General features: G+C 39.7%; 1 protein-coding gene across 3 annotated transcripts in view; it reads left to right on the top strand.

The window, feature by feature from the left end:
- The window catches only part of SIRT5 (sirtuin 5), a 49223-nt gene that overhangs the window by 27843 nt on the left and 2275 nt on the right, over positions 1-19105 (top strand). For 2 of the 3 annotated variants that reach the window (XM_058555239.1, XM_058555241.1), the window contains exons 7-8: positions 1366-1489; positions 3115-3230. In XM_058555239.1, the coding sequence (XP_058411222.1) occupies positions 1366-1489; positions 3115-3230 (240 nt within the window). The remainder of the gene's footprint in view (positions 1-1365; positions 1490-3114; positions 3231-19105) is intronic. The other variant, XM_058555242.1, reaches the window with a different exon arrangement.

Genomic DNA, 19105 nt, shown 5'->3' with positions numbered 1-19105 from the left:
TGTTGCAGATTTCAGAAAAAGAAAATTAGGAACCAAAATCTAAGTTCATTTGGGGGGATGCCTTTTAAATGCACAAATGCAAAAACCAGCCCTGACCTCTGAGGCCAAAGGCAAAGCGACAAGGGATGAACCAGACCAGGGTCCAGAGGACTGCTGCTTCCCAGTCCCTTTTTGCTGTGTGTGATGGCGGGAGAATTTGAGGTCTGGAAAGCTTCTGGAGCTGTTATCCTGCAGATGCTTATCTGGTGTCTATAAAACACAGAGGCTGGCATACTGTAACTGGCCAATAAATGCTAACTGCTGTCCTCTTCATGCTCCCCCCATCATCACTGTTATTAATCCAAGGTTATGGAGGTAGTAAAAGATCTCACAAATGTGAAATTGTAGGACCAAACAGGATTTTTGTAGATTTAAAAAAAAAAAAAACCTCTAGAAAGATTTTTATGTCAGTTTTTCAAAACCAGACATTGGAACAGTGCTGCCAAAAGTGTTTCATAGAGCTCTAGGCCCATGTGATGTTGATAGGCATTACTTGAAAAAAAATATGTGCTCAAATAAATATGTAAACACTAGATTAAACAAAGTTAAAGTACGTTTGCCTTACCGCAGGACTTCTCAGAATATTTAATATGCTCATTGTTATTCTCTAAAAAGTGGTTATAATATGTTAATATTTCACTGGTTTATTTGACTACAGAATGCTTATTTTTCTTAATAAGGGTTTTTCATTACTAGATTCTAAAGTTTCAGTCTAAAAGAATAGGGAATCCCAGTGGTTCTTGAGTAGGAGATTAATGTGATGAAAATGTTTAGGGGAGATTATTTTAGGAGGTATATATAAGATGACCTAGAGGTAGTAGGGAGTGAAAGATGAGAGATTTTTAGTAATCGACACTGGAGATCTTGGCTATAGACAGGGCAAGAGAGAGGAGAATCTGAGAGCAAATGAAAGGAGGTCATTGATGAAATTAGGGGGTGGTTGGTGTGTTGGAGGCAAATCTGAGTCCAGTATTCCTCCCAGCTCTGGGTTACTGTGAGCACAATTGTGCCAATGAGCATGGTGAAGTAACTGGGAAAGAGAAAGCTGTTTAGAAAGAGAAGGTCAAGCTTGGCTGAAACACATTTGTCAACAGACAATCCAGTGCATCCAGACAAAATAAGAACTTTATAAAGGCAGTTAAAATTAGTACTTCATATTCAGGGCGAGCTCATATGGGCTAGGAGGGAAGGGACAGGGGATGAGACGTATCAAAGTGACCTATCTGGACAGCCTGGATTTGGGGTAGCCCCTAGCTTTCCTCTGATCACTGGGCAGACCTTCTGGCAAGGCAGGTCTTGGGTTGGTTCAAGATAACTTTCTTACAGGTGTGAAGAGGCAGGATGTGGGGGCCTGCTGCGACCCCATGTAGTGTGGTTTGGAGAAAACCTGGATCTTGCCATCCTGGAGCAGGTTGACAGAGAGTTGGCACTCTGTGACTTATGTCTAGTGGTAAGTCCATGATCCTGGGAATTTTCTGAAACACCAGGACTGGGGTGGAGTTTGTTGTTGTTTCCCCTACCCCCCCCACCCCCTCGCTCCTCCTCCTACCCTTTCTCCCTCTCCCTCTCCTCCCCTCCCTTCCTCCCTTCTCTTAAGGTGTATGTTGAGGGGTCTTGTGGTACTCTACAGAAAAACTAAGAAATGATGAATAAGCATAGATCTTAAAATATGAAACTATGTAAGACTATGTCTTGGGCTTCTCAGAGGCTTCCCATTCCCCCATAAATAATGAAAAAAGCCTGTTATTGGTTCTGATTTTGAAAGTAGTACATGCTCATTAAATTTGAGAAAATACAAAAAAGTATAAAATTAGAAATCACCAATAATTCCACCATCCACAGCTAGTCACTGTTAGCATTTTGGTGTGGTTTCTTTTAGATCAGAGGTGATCAAACTATGGCCTATGGGTCAGATTTGGCCTGCCACTTGTTTTTGTAAGTAAAGTTTTATTGGAACACAGCCATGCCCATTCTTCTATGTATTGTCTATGGCTACTTTCACGCTATAATGGCAGAGTTAAGTATTTGTGAGAGAGATTGTATGGCCTGCAAAACATAAAAAATCTGGCCCTTTACAGAAAAAGTTTGCCCGTCCCTGGTCTGCAGATGTACACAATTCAAAAGTGGGTTCATATTATATGTTCTGCTTTGAAACTATTTTATTCACGTAGCAATTCACTTAGCATATTCCCTGTCAGTACATCCAAATACACGTTGTCTCTTACTTGGCTGCATGTTGTTCTATTGTGTGGATGTAAAATGATATATTTAACCAATGCTCTGTTGTTGGACATTTAGGCTGTTTCAGATTTTGATTTTTAAACAATGCTATGGTGAATATCCTCAGATGTAAGTCTTAGCATGCTCTTCAAATTATTTCCTTAGGACAAATTTCCTAGAAGTGGAATTAATTGGACAAAGGGTATGCATTTTTCAAAACTCCCTTAACACATCTTTAAAAGCAAAGGTACTGTCTCATTGATGCATATTCATTCAGCCTGTGTTTATTGAGTGCATCCCAATGTTGAGTATAGTGTCATTGTTCATGATAGATGCTGAAGTGAGAAAAGCTGGTTTGCAAAACACGTTCTGGTCTCCTGTTCTTGTAAAGAATGTTTATAAACATATATTCATAGGGAAAACCTGAAAAAATATACATCAAAATGTGAACAGTGGTTATCTTGGGGTAGTAGGATTATGAATGACATACATATGTTTTTTCTTTGAATTTTTTAACTATAAAAAAAAGAACGTGGATTATTTGCATCACTTCGAAGAGCAGAAACAAAAATAAAACTAACCCCCAAAAGGTGATGACTGAGTCATTTCTTTGCCACTCTCTCCATTTGCACAACTCTCCTTTTCACATCACGTCTTCTTGAGTTCTAGCGATCAGCCGAAAGCACGCCTTCCAACTTCCCATTTGTCCCGTAGACGCTCTCCGTTTATCTCATCCAGCTTAGCTTCCCTCACACCTGCAACCACAAATGCGCTCAAGTTTATGTAAGGTTTTCTGAAAAACATGTTTCTTGTCTTCATAGTGTGGTCATTTGTCCGTTTCCACTTGCTTTGTAGGTGGGAACTTCCTCTGTGGTTTATCCTGCCGCCATGTTCGCCCCCCAGGTGTCTGCTAGGGGAGTGCCAGTGGCCGAATTTAACATGGAAACCACCCCAGCCACGAACAGATTCAGGTACAGGGATTACCAAGGGGGAGATGGGAGGTAGTGAGCAGGTTTGGACATGGTCATCTACACAGACTTTTACCTTCTGTTCTAATTAAACAAAAAAAGACACAGATTTTGTGTTTTCTTATTTGGTCTGTAGTTGCTTTTATGGAAAAACAAAATATTATTAAGTATAGACTAAGGTGGCTCTGTCTTTTTTGAGGGGGTTTGCCATAGGGCTTTTGTTTTCTTACATTTTGAAAGCTCTTCTTTGGGGCCAGCCCCGTGGCTTAGCGGTTAAGTATGCACGCTCGGCTTCCGGCAGCCTGGGTTCGGATCCCGGGTGTGCACCGACGCACCACTTGTCAGGCGGTGCTGAGGCCGCGTCCCACATACAGCAACTAGAAGGATGTGCAACTATGACATACAACTATCTACTGGGGCTTTGGGGAGAACAAGAGGAAAAAAGGAGGAAGATTGGTAATAGATATTAGCTCAGGGCTGGTCTTCCTCAGCAAAAAGAGGAGGATTGGCATGGTTGTTAGCTCAGGGCTGATCTTCCTCACACACAAAAAAGAAAGCTCTTCTTTGATTCTTTAGACTTCTTTTTCATTTGTATTTTTAAGCTAGATTTAGTGATGGCATTTAGATGTAGGTGCGCCAAAAGCTTAGCAGGTAAGCCTGGCAGATACCCAGGCAGAATTTCATCACCACTGTTCTCACTGTGAGGCTCCCTGGGCAAATTCCTCTTTGGTCTAATTGCCAAGAGTATTTGTACTTGTGGCCATATTATGATACTGATGCTGCTTCCCAAATTTGTGTGGCAAGTGTTCATCATCATATTGTGCATTTTTAGTTTCTTACTGGGTTCCATTTTATGTCTTCATCTTTGTTTTGCTTTCTTTTTTCACCCCTGCTATTTTGTCGTCACTTTTAATTTAGTTTATATATTATTGTCAGTCTGCTTAATTCTTTTCTAGAATAGAGTAGAATATAAATAACTAATAAATTAAAAAAATAAAATGATAAACTTCACTGAAACTTCTTGTCATTACTTTAATCAGTGGTTTTCAACTTTGGCTGCATATAGTCCTGCGTCACATAACGACGGGGATTTGTTTTGAGAAATGCATTGTTAGGCGATTTTGTCGTGTGAACGTCGCTGAGTATCCTTATGCAAACCTAGATGGTATAGCCTACTGTACACCGAGGCTATATGGTACTAATTTTGTGGAACCACTGTTGTATATGCAGTCTGTCGTTGACTGAAACCTTGTTATGTGGTGTATGACCGTATTTTTAAAATACTGATGACTGAGGTACCACCCTTGAGATTCTTTTTTTGTTGTTGTTTATTGTGGTAACATTGGTTTATAACATTGTTTAAATTTCAGGTGTACATCATTATACTTCTATTTCTGCATGGATTACATCATGTTCACCACCCAAATACTAATTACAACCCATCACCACACACATGTGCCTAATCATCCCTTTCACCCTCCTCCCTCCCCACTTCCCCTCTGGTAACCACCAATCCAATCTCTGTCTCTATGTATTTGTTTGTTGTTGTTATTATCTACTACTTAATGAGTGAGATCATATGGTATTTGACCTTCTCCCTCTGACTTATTTCACTTTGCATAATGCCCTCAATGTCCATCCATGTTGTCACAAATGGCTGGATTTCATCATTTCTTATGGCTGAGTAGTATTCCATTATGTATATAGACCACATCTTCTTTATCCATTTGTCCCTTGATGGGCACTTAGGTTGCTTCCAAGTCTTGGCTATTGTGAATAACGCTGCACTGAACACAAGGTTGCATGTATCTTCATGCATTGGTGTTTTCACGTTCTTTGGATAAATACCCAGCAGTGGAATAGCTGGATCATATGGTAGTTCTATCCTTGATTTTTTTGAGGAATCTCCATACTGTTTTCCATAGTGGCTGCACCAGTTTGCACTCCCATCAGCAGTGTATGAGAGTTCCCTTCTCTCCACATCCTCTCCAACACATGTTGTTTCCTGTCTTGTTAATTATAGCCATTCTGACGGGCATGAGGTGATATCTCATTGTAGTTTTGATTTGCATTTCCCTGATGGTTAATGATGTTGAACATCTTTTCATGTGTCTGTTGGCCATCTGTATATCTTCTTTGGAGAAATGTCTATTCAGGTCTTTTGCCCATTTTTTAATTGGGTTGTTAGTTTTTTTGTTGTTGAGATGCATGAGTTCTTTATATATTTTGGAGATTAAGCCCTTATCAGATGTGTAGTTTGCAAATATCTTCTCCCAATTGTTAGGTTGTCTTTTCATTTATTTTTTCTGTTGTTTCTCTTGTGTGGTCAGACGTGGTGCTTGAAAATATGTTGCTAAGACTGATGTCAAAGAGCATACTGCCTATATATTCTTCTAGAAGTTTCATGGTTTCAGGTCTTACATTCAAGTCTTTAATCCATTTTGAGTTAATTTTTGTGTATGGTGTAAAGCAATGGCCTACTTTCGTTTCTTTGCGTGTGGTTGTCCGGTTTTCCCAACACCATTTGTTGAAGAGACTTTCCTTTCTCCATTGTATGTTCTTGGCTCCTTTGTCGAAGATCAGCTGCCCATAGATGTGTAGGTTTATTTCTGGACTTTAGAGTCTATTCCATTGATCTGTGTGTCCGTTTTTGTGGCAGTACCGTGCTGTTTTGGTTACTATAGCTTTGTAGTATATTTTGAAATCAGGGAGTGTGATACCTCCAGCTTTGTTCTTTTTTATGAGGATTCCTTTAGCTATTTGGGGTCTTTTGTTGCTCCATATAAATTTTAGGATTCTTTGTTCTATTTCTGTGAAAAATGTTTTTGGAACTTTGATAGAGATTGCATTGAATCTATAGACTGCTTTAGGACGTACAGACATCTTAACTATGTTAATTCTTCTAATCCAAGAGCACGGAATATCTTTCCATTTCTTTGTGTCTTCTTCAATGTCTTTCAGCAATGTTTTATAGTTTTCAGTGTACAGATCTTGCACCTTGCTGGTTAAGTTTATTCCTGGGTATTTTATTCTTTTTGTTGCAATTATAAAGGGGATTGTATTCTTAATTTCTCTTTCTGCTACTTTGCTGTTAGTGTATAGAAATGCAACTGATTTTTGTATGTTGATTTTGTATCCTGCCGCTTTACCATATTCGTTTATTACTTCTAAAAGTTTTTTGGTGGATTCTGTAGGGTTTTCTATATATAAAATCATGTCATCTGCAAATAGTGACAGTTTTACTTCTTCCTTTCCAATTTGGATCTCTTTTATTTCTTTTTCTTGCCTGATTGCTCTGGCTAGGACTTCCAATAGTATGTTAAATAGGAGTGGTGAGAGTGGGCATCCTTGTCTGGTTCCTGTTCTTAGAGGGATAGCTTTCAGTTTTTCACCATTGAGGAGGATATTAGCTGTGGGTTTGTCATATATGGCCTTTATTGTGTTGAGGTACTTTCCTTCTATACCCATTTTATTCAGAGTTTTTATCATAAATGGATGCTGTGTCTTGTCAAAATGCTTTTTCTGCATCTATCGAGATGATCATGTAATTTTTATTCTTCATTTTATTAATGTGGTGTATTACGTTGATTGATTTGCAAATGTTGAACCATCCCTGCATCCCTGGAATAAATCCCACCTGATCATGGCATATGATCTTTTTAATGTGTTGTTGTATGCAATTTGCTAGTATTTTGTTGAGGATTTTTGCATCAATGTTCATCAGTGATATTGGCCTGTAATTTTCTTTTTTTTGTGTTGTCCTTGTCTGGTTTTGGTATCAGGGTAGTGTCAGCTTCGTAGAATGAGTTAGGGAGCTTCCCCCCCTCCTCAATTTTTTGGAAGAGTTTGAGAAGGATAGGTAGTAAGTCTTCTTTGAATGTTTGGTAGAATTCCCCAGGGAAGCCGTCTGGTCCTGGACTTTTATTTTTGGAGAGGTTTTTGATTACTGTTTTGATCTCCTTACTGGTGATTGGTCTATTCAAATTCTCTATTTCTTCTTCATCCAGTTTTGGAAGGTTGTATGATTCTAAGAATTTATCCATTTCTTGAAGATTGTCAAATTTGTTGGCATATAGCTTTTCATAGTATTCTCTTATAATCTTTTGTATTTCTGAGGTGTCCGTTGTAATTTCTCCCCTTTCATTTCTGATTTTACTTATTTGAGCCTTCTCTCTTTTTTTCTTGGTGAGTCTAGCTAAAGGTTTGTCAATTTTATTTATCTTTTCAAAGTTCTTGGTTTTATTAATTTTTTCCATCTTTTTTAATCTCTATTTCATTTATTTCTGCTCTGATTTTCATTATTTCCCTTCTTCTACTGATTTTGGGCTTGTTTGTTCTTCTTTTTCCAGTTCCTTTAGGTGCATTGTTAGATTATTTATTTGAGATTTTTCTTGTTTGTTGAGATAGGTCTGTATTGCTATAAACTTCCCTCTTAGACCTGCTTTTGCTGTATCCCACAAATTCTGACATGTTGTATTTTCATTTTCATTTGTCTCCAGGTATTTTCTGATTTCTCCTTTGATTTCTTCATTGACCCAATCGTTGTTCAGTAGCATTTTGTTTAATCTCGACATATTTGTGGCTTTCCTGATTTTCTTCCTATAGTTGATTTTGTTTCATACCATTGTGGTCAGAAAAGATGCTTGGTATTATTAGAATCTTCTTAAATTTATGGAGACTTGTTTTGTGGCCTAATATGTGATCAATCCTGGAGAATGTTCCATGTGCATTTGAAAAGAATGTGTATCCTTTGGTTTTGGGATGGAATGTTCTGTGTATATCTACTAGGTCCATCTGTTCTAGTGTGTCATTTAAGGCCAGTGTTTCCTTATTGATCTTCTGTTTGGATGAGCTGTCTGTTGGTGTAAGTGGAGTGTTAAAGTCCCCTACTATTATTGTGTTGCTGTCTATTTCTCTTTTTATGTCTGTTAATAATTGCTTTATATATTTAGGGGCTCCTGCGTTGGGTGCATAGATATTTACAAGTGTTATATCCTGTTGTTGGATTGTTCTCTTGATCATTATGTAGTGCCCTTCTTTATCTCTTGTTACAGTTTTTAAGTTTGTTTTGTCTGATATGAGTATTGCTACCCCAGCTTTCTTTTCAGTGCCATTTGCATGGAGTATCTTTTTCCATCCCTTTACTTTCAGTTTGTGAGTGTCTTTAGGTCTGAAGTGTGTCTCTTGTATGCAGCATATATATGGGTCTTGTTTTTTTATCCAATCAGCCACGCTATGCCTTTCAATTGGAGCATTTAGTCCATTGATGTTTAAAGTAGCTATTGATAAGTATGTACTTACTGCCATTTTTTAACTTTTTTTCCTCAGTGTTTTAGTAGTTATTTTCTGTTCCTTTCTCCTTCACTTGCTCTCTTCCCTTGTGGTTTGATGGCTTTCTTTAGTATTATGTTTGGGTTCCTTTCTCTTAGTTTTTTGTGTATTTATTATAGGTTTCTGGTTTGTGATTACCATGGGGTTCATATACAGTAACCTATGTATATAGCAATCTATATTAAGTTGATGGTCTCTTTAGTTTGACCTCTATCTGAAAGCTCTACTCTTTGACTCCCCTCCTCCCACATTTTATGTTTTTGATATCATATCTAACCTCTTTTTTGTGCATTTGTATCCATTACCTTCTTATCATGGAAATAGATAATTTTTCCTATTTCTGGTCTTCTCTTTTCCCTTTAAATAAGTCCCTTTAGCATTTCTTGTAGTACTGGTTTCTTGGTGACAAACTCCTTTAATTTTTGCTTGTCTGGGATACTTTTTATCTCTCCTTCCATTCTGAATGATAACCTTGCCAGGTAGAGTATTCTTGGCTGTAGGTTTTTTCCTTTTAGCACTTTAAATATGTCATTCCACTCTCTTCTAGTCTGTAAGCTTTCTGCTGAAAAGTCAGCTGATAGCCTTATGGGGTTTCCTTGTATGTAACTTGTCTTTCTCTTGTGGCTTTTAGGATTCTCTCTTTATCTTTAATTCTGGACATTTTAATTATGATGTGTCTTGGTGTGGGCCTCTTTGAGTTTATGTTGTTTGGTGCTCTCTGTGCTTCCTGGATGTCTGTTTCCTTCCTTAGGTTAGGGAATTTTTCAGCTATTATTTCTTCATATAGATTCTCTGCCCCTTTGTCTCGCTCTTCTTCTGGGACACCTATAACATGGATGTTAGTGTGCTTGATGTTGTCCCAGAGGTCCCTTAGACTGTCCTGACTCTTTTTAATTCTTTTTTCTTTTATCTGTTCAGCATGGGTGATTTCTTTTAGTCTTTCGTCCAGCTCACAGTTCTTCTGTATCCTCTACTCTGTTTTTGAGACCCTCTAGTGAATTTTTCATTCCCAGTATTGTATTCTTCGTTTCTGATTGGTTCTTTTTTATATCTTTCATTTCTTTGTTGACGTTCTCACTGAGTTCATCCATTCTTCTCCCAAGATCAGAGAGCATCCTTAACACTCTTTGTTTGAACTCTCTGTTGGGTAGGTTGCTCATTTCTATTTCACTTAGTTCCTTTTCTGGGGTTGTGTCCTGTTCCCTTACTTGGAATGTATTCCTTTGCCTCCTCATTTTGCCTCTTTCCCTGTGCTTGTGTCTATGTATTAGGTAGGTCAGCTATGTCTCTTGCTCTTGGAAAGGTGACCTTATATAAGTGATGCCTTATGAGGCCTTGCAGTGTGCTTCCCTCAGTTCCGAATGTTCCAGGAGCAACCCCTATGTGGGCTACGTGTGTCCTTCTGTTGTGGTGTGTTTGCTCTTCCCATAGGTGCCCAGGGAGGCTGAGCTATGCCCCTGGTGGGCTGTTGTAATGCTCAGCTGCTTGTAGTTGTGGGCCCTTCAGTCTTTTTAACCGGTGTGGGGACCCCAAGCACAGTTGGCTGCAAGTTCTAATAGCACGTGCCTGTTGCAGTATTTCTATTAAGTGAGTTGGCCCCCAGCGTGGCAGGTTGTTAGGCTCAGGGCCTTACAATTGCTATAAGCCTCCAGCCTTTAGGTCTCTTGTCAGCTCTCTGAGGATTGCAGCTGTGTGGGGCTGGACTCAGGGACGGGAGCACCCAATTGTTTCAGGCTTTGAAAGGTGGGGCAAACCCCCTATGTGGGTCTTTGAGAAGCACAAGTCTTCTGCAGCTGACAAGCCCCACCGCCCACAGGTACACACACACAGTCAACACAGTCCTGCCCTATGTGTGTGCCCCGACCTCCTGAAGTGGACCCAGTCTCTCCAAGGCGGGAGCCACACACACTCCACCACCGCCGCACACTCTACACCTGCTCCTTAATCATGTCCTGCCACACAGAGGTGGTCCCACTTGCCAGGCGGCAGAGAATCCAGGCAGCTCACTTAGCAGGCCCACAAGTTGCCCAAGGGCTTGTTGTTAGGTGGGCCCAGTCCCTAGGGTGGACTGCCTGCCCTGGCCGAGCTGGATTAAATTGGTGCTCTAGTGGGTGGGGCAGAACCTGGGCTAGCAGGCCCCAGGGAGAACTCCAATGGCGTCTTCCAGCGTCTGTGTCAGCACGCCCACACCAGGCCACAACAATGGCCACCGCTAATGTCCCAGTCACTGGAGAGGTCTCACCTCTCACCGAGATGCACTCAGAGCCTATCGGGTGAGTCTCTTTTCACCAGAGGACTGTGCACCTTTCTTTCTGGTGACTTTAGCTTGCTTTCTGAAATGGGTGAATTTGTGCATGGGCCCTTTAAGAGCCGTCTGTAATTTCTTTATGAACCAGCTTTTCTGGGGGTACTCCCCAATGTTTTAGTAGCAGGCGAAGTCAGATATTGTGCCACTCGTCTCGATTGTGCTGGGTCCACAAAATGCCCATAGTAGGAGCACTCGCTGGCTCAGGGTCCCGCTCCTGCAGGGAGGGCTGCGGACCTTTGGGCTGCTCTTGGGGGCTGTGAAGCTGGCGGCTTGTGAAGGCAGCATTTTTTCTCTACAGAAGGGAGTTTCTGCCTCTTCCACCTCAATTAGGATTGTCATTTGTTGCAGGAGTTCCTCTCTTCCAGTTTTCAGTTCTGTCTGGGGTAATTTTTCCCAGAGTAGTTGTAAATTGGCTGTGTCCGTGGGAGGAGGTGAGTTTGGAGCCCGCCTACACCGCCATCTTGACTTCTCTCCCCCACCCACCCATAAGGTTCTGACGTAATTGGTCTGAGGTGTAGCCTGGGCATTATGACTTTTATAAGCTTCCTAGGTGATTCCAATGTGCAACCAGAATGAGCACCTCTGCTCTAAGTCTTCACTGGAATAAAACATGTGCTACAGACTGTGTGGAAACACATTTCAATATGATCCTCTTCAGGTGAATTAGCTGGCTTTCATCCCAGTCTTCTCCAGGTCTCTTTAATCAGCTACAGCCTGTGTCCTTTATCCATAGTTTATTTGTGTGTAAGTGGTGAGAACTAGGAAGACATCCTGTTGAAAAATTGCCTCATATGAAAAAATTATACTCTGAAAACTAGAGAACATTGCTGAAAGTAAAAAGGACCTAAATAAATGGAAGGACATCTCATGTTCATGGATCAGAGAACTTAATATTATTAAGATGGCAATACTCCCCAAATTGATTTACAAATTTACCCAGTCTCTATCAAAATTGCAACTGCCTTCGTTGCTGAAATTGACAAAATGACCCTCAAATTCATATGGAAATGCAAAGGACTCAGAACAGCCACAATGAAAGAAAAAGGAAGTTGGAGAATTCTCACTTCCCAATTTCAAAACTTACTGCAAAGTTACAATTATCAAGACAGTGTGGTACTGGCATAAGGCTAGACGTATAAATGAGTAGAATAGAATGAGCGTCCAGAAATAAGCCCTCAACATTAATGGTCGATTTCTGAAAAGGATGCCAAGACAATTCAGTGAAGGAAAAAATAGTTTTTTCAACAAATGCAAAAGAATGAATTTGGACCCCTTCATTACACCATATACAAAAATTAACTCAAAACAGATCATAGACTTAGATGTGAGAGCTAAAACTATTAAATTCTTAAAAGAAAATATAGGAGTAAATCTTTGTGACTTTGGATTAGTCAAAGCCTTCTTAAATATGACACCAAAAGCACAAGTAACATGAGAAAAATGGATAAACTGGACTTCATACAATGTAAAACATTTTCTACTTCCATGGACACCATCAGTAAAGTGAAAGCCCACAGAATGGGAGAAAATATTTGTAAGTCTAGTATTTGATAAGGAATTTGTATCCAGAATGTATAAAGAATTCTCACAACTCAATAATAATATAACAAATAACTCAATTAAAAAATGGGCAAAAGATTTGAATAGACATTTCTCCAAATATATACACATGGTCATAAGCACATTGAAAAGATGCTCAAAATCATTAATCATTAGGAAAATGCAAATTAAAACCACAATGAGATACCACTTCACAACCACTAGCATGGCTATAATAAAAAAAAACAAAAACGGAAAATAACAAGTGTTGGTGAAGAAATGGGACCCCTCCTACATTGCTCATGGGTGTGTAAAATGGTGCAGGTGCTTTGGAAAACAGTCTGGCTATTCCTCAGAAGATTAAATACAAAGTTAACATATGACCCAGCAATTCTACTCCAAGGATATAGCCAAGAAAAATGAAAACATATATCTACACAAAGACACGTACAAGAGTTTTCATAGCTGCATTGTTCACAATAGTCAAAAAGTGCCAACAACCCGAATATCCATCAACTGATAAATGGATGAACAAAATTTGGTATATTCTTACAATAGAATATGTTTCAGCTATAAAAGGAATGAAGTACCAATACGTGCTACAACATGGATGACCCTTGAAACATTATAGTTAACGAAAGAAGCCAGTCACACACGGCCAGATATTGTATGATTCCATTTATATGAAATATCCAGAATAGGCAAATCAATAGAGACCGAAGGTAGATTCATGGTTGTCTAGGGCTGGAGGTAGGGATGAAGGGGGAGTGACTGCTAATGGGTACAGGTTTTCTTTTGGACATGATGAAAATGTTCTAAAGTTGATTGAGGTGATACAACTCTGTGAATATACTAAAAATATCATTAAATTCTACATTTTAAGTGAGCGATTGATTGTATGTGAATTATAGCTCAATAAATCTGTATTAAAAAATTGTCTTCTAACTTATCCACTGAAAAATGGAACATTAGGCCTCTAACATGCGTTGTGGCACATATGTGTAAGCCAGGCTAGTTATCAGCATCATTAAAAGTAATGTCAGAGCCAGATAGCTCAAGCCCCTTGTCTGCTTGAAAGAGCATCAAAACACTCCAAGAGTGGGAGAGGATAAACTTTCTGAAGCAGGAAATGAGCTACATCCCCAATTCCATTCTTGTAATGTTTTATTTTCAGTCATTTGATCTCCAGTTCATCTCTAATGAGTATAAAGAATTAAAACAAATCGTCATTATAGAAAAGTACGAAAATGCAGATAGAGAAAAAGAAGAAAATAAAACTCGAGTGTTTCCACAAGCCCCACGATACGAGCTGCCTTCTACCCCTCACGCCCTGGACTGAGCAGCAGGTTCTGGGCCTCCGTTGTGTGTGGTGGTGGTGGTCACGTCTTCGTGAGAAAGGAAGTTGAATTTGGTGGTTTTTCCTGCACGTTAAGAAGAGATTCTTGGCCTGTAATGTATGCCATTACGTAAGTCGAGCCTCCCCACCCCGCAGACCTGCTTCCGCTGCTGGTCTTCGTCAGCCATGTCCTGAAAACCTGCGCAGTCTCTGTTCAGACAAGCAGGCTACTTGCTAGTCAGAAACTTGCATCAACTGGACAAGCTACTCATCAGACAGCATCTACCACAAGAACTACCATCTGTTTGTTGGCTTCTTCGGGGGGCAGCTGAGGCTGTTTGTACCACAAAGTCTGGGAATTCTCCCAGATGAGTATGACTGACCAGTGAAGCCAGCAATGCTTTTATCTAGGAGTCATCAAGGTTGACATTTAGAAGAGAGCCAGTGATCATCTTCTCATCCTACTCAGTTTTTCAAATGGGGAACCAAGCCTAGAGCGATTGAGTGCTGTATTTAAACACACAGCTTAACAATAGCAGAATTTTCTCTTACATCTCATGTGTAACAGATCTGGGTTGAACTTTACTCAGGGGTCAGCCAACTACTGCCTGTAGGCCAAATTCACCCACCATCTGTGTTTGTAAATAAAGTTTTGTTGGAACTCAGCCATGGTCATGTGTTTATGTATCCTCTATGCTGCTTTTGCACTACAGCGACAGAGTTGAATACTTGCAACAGAGACTGTCTGGCCTGCAAAGCCTAAAATATTTATTCTCTGGCTCTTTCCAGAACAAATTTGCCAACCCCTGCTCTAGGTTAATGAGAGAAAAGAAAATTGGAATAACATTTGCTGCTACTTTTAACCTGATTTTCTTTATTACCTAAATAGGTAGCAGAAATGCTGCCTACATTTGAAACTTGGGTCTCATAAGACTCCTTAGACCTTGTACAAGTTGTTTAGATTCTTTGCCCCAATTCTAATTTAGAGACAGAGTCATAGAATTTGCCTCCTGCTGAAATGTATTAATATTTCCAAGGTGTTAATTAGCTCCTGTTTTGTTTTTGTCATTTTCCCCCATCCCCGATGGTTGTCTTGGATGCTTTCTGATAGACCATCACTGTTAGAGCAGACATTGGGCATTTTTGGGTTTCAGCTTCAAGGTTTTGACTGTTACTCAACCCCAGGGGTCCTTGGCATGTAGGGTCTGTACATTTGCTGAGGCAGGAATGGGATTTGTGTTCCCTGTGAGGCTGGTGTGCAGGGCCTTCCAAGCACCCTGGCCCGCCATGCCCTGCGACCACCATGTTGTTCATCGTTGACTTTCTCTAAACTTTGGAATTTAATTGAAGTCCACAGATATTTATTAAGTATCTACTATGTATTAGACACTGTTCTGGTTGCTTAGGATAGGATATATCAGTAAACAAAACAGAAAATCTACCATGTGAAGATGACATTCTAGTGGTGCAGGCAAACAGTAAACAATAAGCATAATAAATGTGCAACTTCCCTAGCTTGTGAGAAGGTGGGTGATAAGGCTCTGGGAAGAAGCAAAGGTAGAGCTGGGGGGAAGCAGACAGGTTGCAGAATTCAATTGGGTAGTTAGCGCAAGCCTCACTGAGATGAGATTTGAGCAGACTTAAAGGAGGTGAAGGAGTTAGCTAAAGAGATTTTCTGGGCTGAGAGCTTTCCAGACACTGGGACCACCTGGAGCAAAGGCCCAAGGGGGAAGCTCACCTGGGAGGTTTGAGGGACAGCAAGGAGGTTAGAGTGGCTGGAGTGGAGGGAGGGAGGGAGGAGGAGAGCCCCACAAAAGGGGGTCAGTAAGGTAAGGAAGTAATGTGTGCGGCCGGTGAGGGGGGTGGAGGGAAGTGCCTGCAGAGTTTAGAAGTCTAAGCAATTCTTAGCTGGAAAATGGTTTTATAGATTGCTTTAGTTGTGTATTTACTCATCAAGAGCGTAAAGAGGTTACTTCTTTTCATTTGTCTTTGAGCACATTTGGAGGGAAGTCCAGTGCCCTACCTGGCTGGATTATCCAGGATAGGTAGTAGGGGTCCTTTAGTCCAGACATTCCAGCCCCTAGTGGTCTGTTAATCAAAAAAGTCATTTAAAGTAAGAATAAAAAACAAATAATAAATAAGAGTAATAAAAAAGGACACATGTATGCCTTAAATATTTTATTTTCATTTAAAGCATAAATATGCATTCATTTGCTTTTTTTTCCCTGATAGAGCTAAAGGCCTTTTCTTTGAGTAGGAATCTGCTGTCGGAGCTCACCTTTCTTGCATAAATCATACTCACAATCCTGTTGGTGTTCCCCAAGTTCCGTGATGATAAGAATCACTCCAGCCCTTCTTTTATAAAACAAAACAGTCAACTAAAAAATCAGATCCCAAGGCCCCAGTCTAGACTTCTGAATCAGCATTTCCAGAGCAAGAGGACTGTTTACACTTTTCAATTTACATATTTAACAAGTGACCCAGGTGATTCTTATCATCAGGAAATCTTGGAAAACACTGGGTTACAACTTCTAGTTTGATATTTTTCTGTTTTGTTTTTTTTCCTAAGTGGAGAAAGGATATACGAAAAGACACTGGTTGAAGCAATCTCCCCCCCAGTCTTTTCCACCTACACTGAATTTAACAGAATTATTTTTAGTGACTTGATATGTATTTCCAAAGCATTCAACTAATTTTCCTAGAAATAATCCTCTTTTCACAGGTATATTTTTGAGTTTATTACATAATTTTAAATTAAATTAGATAATTACATTAACCAATAAAGGTGGCGTGAACATATTCTGGAATAAACATGGTAGTCTTGGTTATCCTGCAACTGGGGAGGTGGGGCAGCCTGCACAGGGGTGCTGGAACAGGGGTCTTCAAACAGTTTTGTTCATGGACCCCTTTAACATTTTTAAACTTGTCTAAAATTTTTTATTAAAATTAAAGTACACTTGTGATTCCAAGTGTATTGGAAATAAAATACTGACATTTTAAAATAACACTCCCATTATCATGGTTTGAAATGTATCCAGTCACATCTGAATGTCACAACCACTTGATACCCGCCATCACCCATTTACAAAATAAATATACAAGCTCCTTTTTAACAATTGGAAACTTCACATTTTTTCTTTTTCTCTTTGAACTTTTATTTTCATTCTACTTTCACCACAGAAATTTGTACTAATGTAATATATTTTTATGCTTGAAAATCTTTTGTTGATGACTCTCATACTTCTGCAACAAAGTATCCTATGAATTATTTCATTATTTTCAATTTCCTTAAAACTTAAAATAATGTTCTATTAAAAAATTCTTCTAGATTGAATTATCACTACAGTAATTGATAGTACATAGTTGTTGCAAACAACAAATAAATGATAAATTTTGATTAATAATTCCATAAAAGTAAAATTTTATTGGAAATGCATCTTTTAATAGATGCACGAGACATGAAGTTTTTGAATTAGTTCGTGTATCCATGGCTGAGGATTGTTAGAAGAGACAGAGATCAAGGTGTTGTAGCCCAATCCACCTACACTCACCAGAAGCAAACCTAAGTCTGAGATCAGCTTTCCTGACTCATTGCAGTGAGGGAGACTCCACCTCAGTGGAGCCATGGGGCGTGTCCCCAAACAAAGGAAAAGATGGAGTTATTGTAGGATTTGGAGGGAGGGTAGAGTTTAGGTGAAATTTAAACAAAGCAGTTTTTGATAAACTCAGTAACTAGCTGGACAGTGTGGAAAGGAGTCAGATCAGGTCTGGCTGGCGAAGTGGACGTGGGGTCCTCTTTCCTTGGAAACCACAAAGTGAAGGCAGATGTGGAACGTTGCCCAGACACCCCTCATCTGAAGCTCTGCACCTGGGTTGGAAATCAAGACTGCTTCTCGGTGGCAAAGTGACTTAGATCCTCCAGGCACAAGGGGCTGTTTCACTCTTCACTGCTATAACATCAAACAGCGAAGTTTCTGATAGTTGATAATTTTAGAGGACGAGATTCCTCAGTGAGTAAAAAAAGCAGTAGTCAGTCAAAGAAGGAAGTTGTTATGATACTTTGCAGCTTGTCCTGGGAAAAAATATTGTTTGCTATTAACTTTACAGCTGGCTTTATCTTATTCTCTTATTCCAGTATGAGGGATGGCTGGGCAGATTTTTGCTGGCCAAGCTGAATTTCACCTTTTCAATGTGGATTGTAATTTTTAGTTTTGCTTTTTATAGATAAGAGTACTGAGAAACCTGGGCCACATAAACCTGGGGCAGGAAAGGAATTTTGTTATGGCATTGCCGCTCAGATTTTGGACCTCCTGCCCAGCAGTATGGTAAAATACACATAGGAATTTTGTGTCACATTTAGTGATCTGTTAATTGACAATTCTATCAGATCCTCTTTCGGTTTTATTGAAAGCAAGCATGAAATGGCCCTGCTTATGAGGATGTGTTACCCAGTGTGTAGAAACCATTTTTTTCCCTCACATCTACACCAATATTTCAGTCATCCGTTCATTTGATTTCACATTCTGGGATAAGGCACCACTGTAAGATTTGGGATGAGTGAGGGCTATAGCTTGCTTTTGTAAAGTGCGAGAAGGGTGAATGTGGAAAGGGGCACTTGCAAGTCACTTTCTTAGGAGAGAGAACATAACAGAAGTTGAGGATGTGGAAATTCCCTAAAAGCTCTCCATGCCTGGCTGTAATTCTCAGAACATCCTCAACGGACCATGACCACTGTGCTTGTGAGGCGCTCTCCGTGGGCCAGTGTTCACCCTGCTGCGGTGGCAGGAGTGGGCTGCCATTTGCTCAGGAATGTCCATTAGTGGCACTCTGTCGAGAGAACAGAGTCTCTGAGGGCTAAGACATTCACGATTTGTGTTGTATCAAGAATAAATCATACATATGATGAATTACATTGAGCTAATGCTTTTTCCATTTTAAATTGTGCTCAATTGGTTTTCTTATTAATCACACACTAGAAAATCCTGCTTTTATTTCTTATTCAGAGTTGGGTTTTTTTCCTGTCTTAAGTGTTTTCCTTTGAAGGAAGCAGAAGTTATTGATTTTTCTTCTTTTTTCTTCCTCCTCTTTCTCTTGTTTCTATTTTCTGACTGGAAGTGGAGGTCAGAAATAGTTATGAAGTCCAATAGACGGTTTGAGAAGCCTGTTGACTCAGCTGAATCCCATGGTCTACATGGTGCATAGGGTTATTGTTCTTTTGTCCTTACTACATGTGAATGCTATTTTACTGTAGTATATAGATTTTGTAAAACTTAACAATTTCAGTTATGAGTTTGGCAATACAATCACAAAATACGCTTGACAATCATGTCTCCTCCTACCCCTTAAAATATAATTCTTATTTAT

The sequence above is a fragment of the Diceros bicornis genome, chromosome 14 (assembly GCF_020826845.1).
Source record: "Diceros bicornis minor isolate mBicDic1 chromosome 14, mDicBic1.mat.cur, whole genome shotgun sequence".
Classification (NCBI taxonomy): domain Eukaryota; kingdom Metazoa; phylum Chordata; class Mammalia; order Perissodactyla; family Rhinocerotidae; genus Diceros; species Diceros bicornis.
This window is presented reverse-complemented; position numbering and strand designations above follow the sequence as displayed.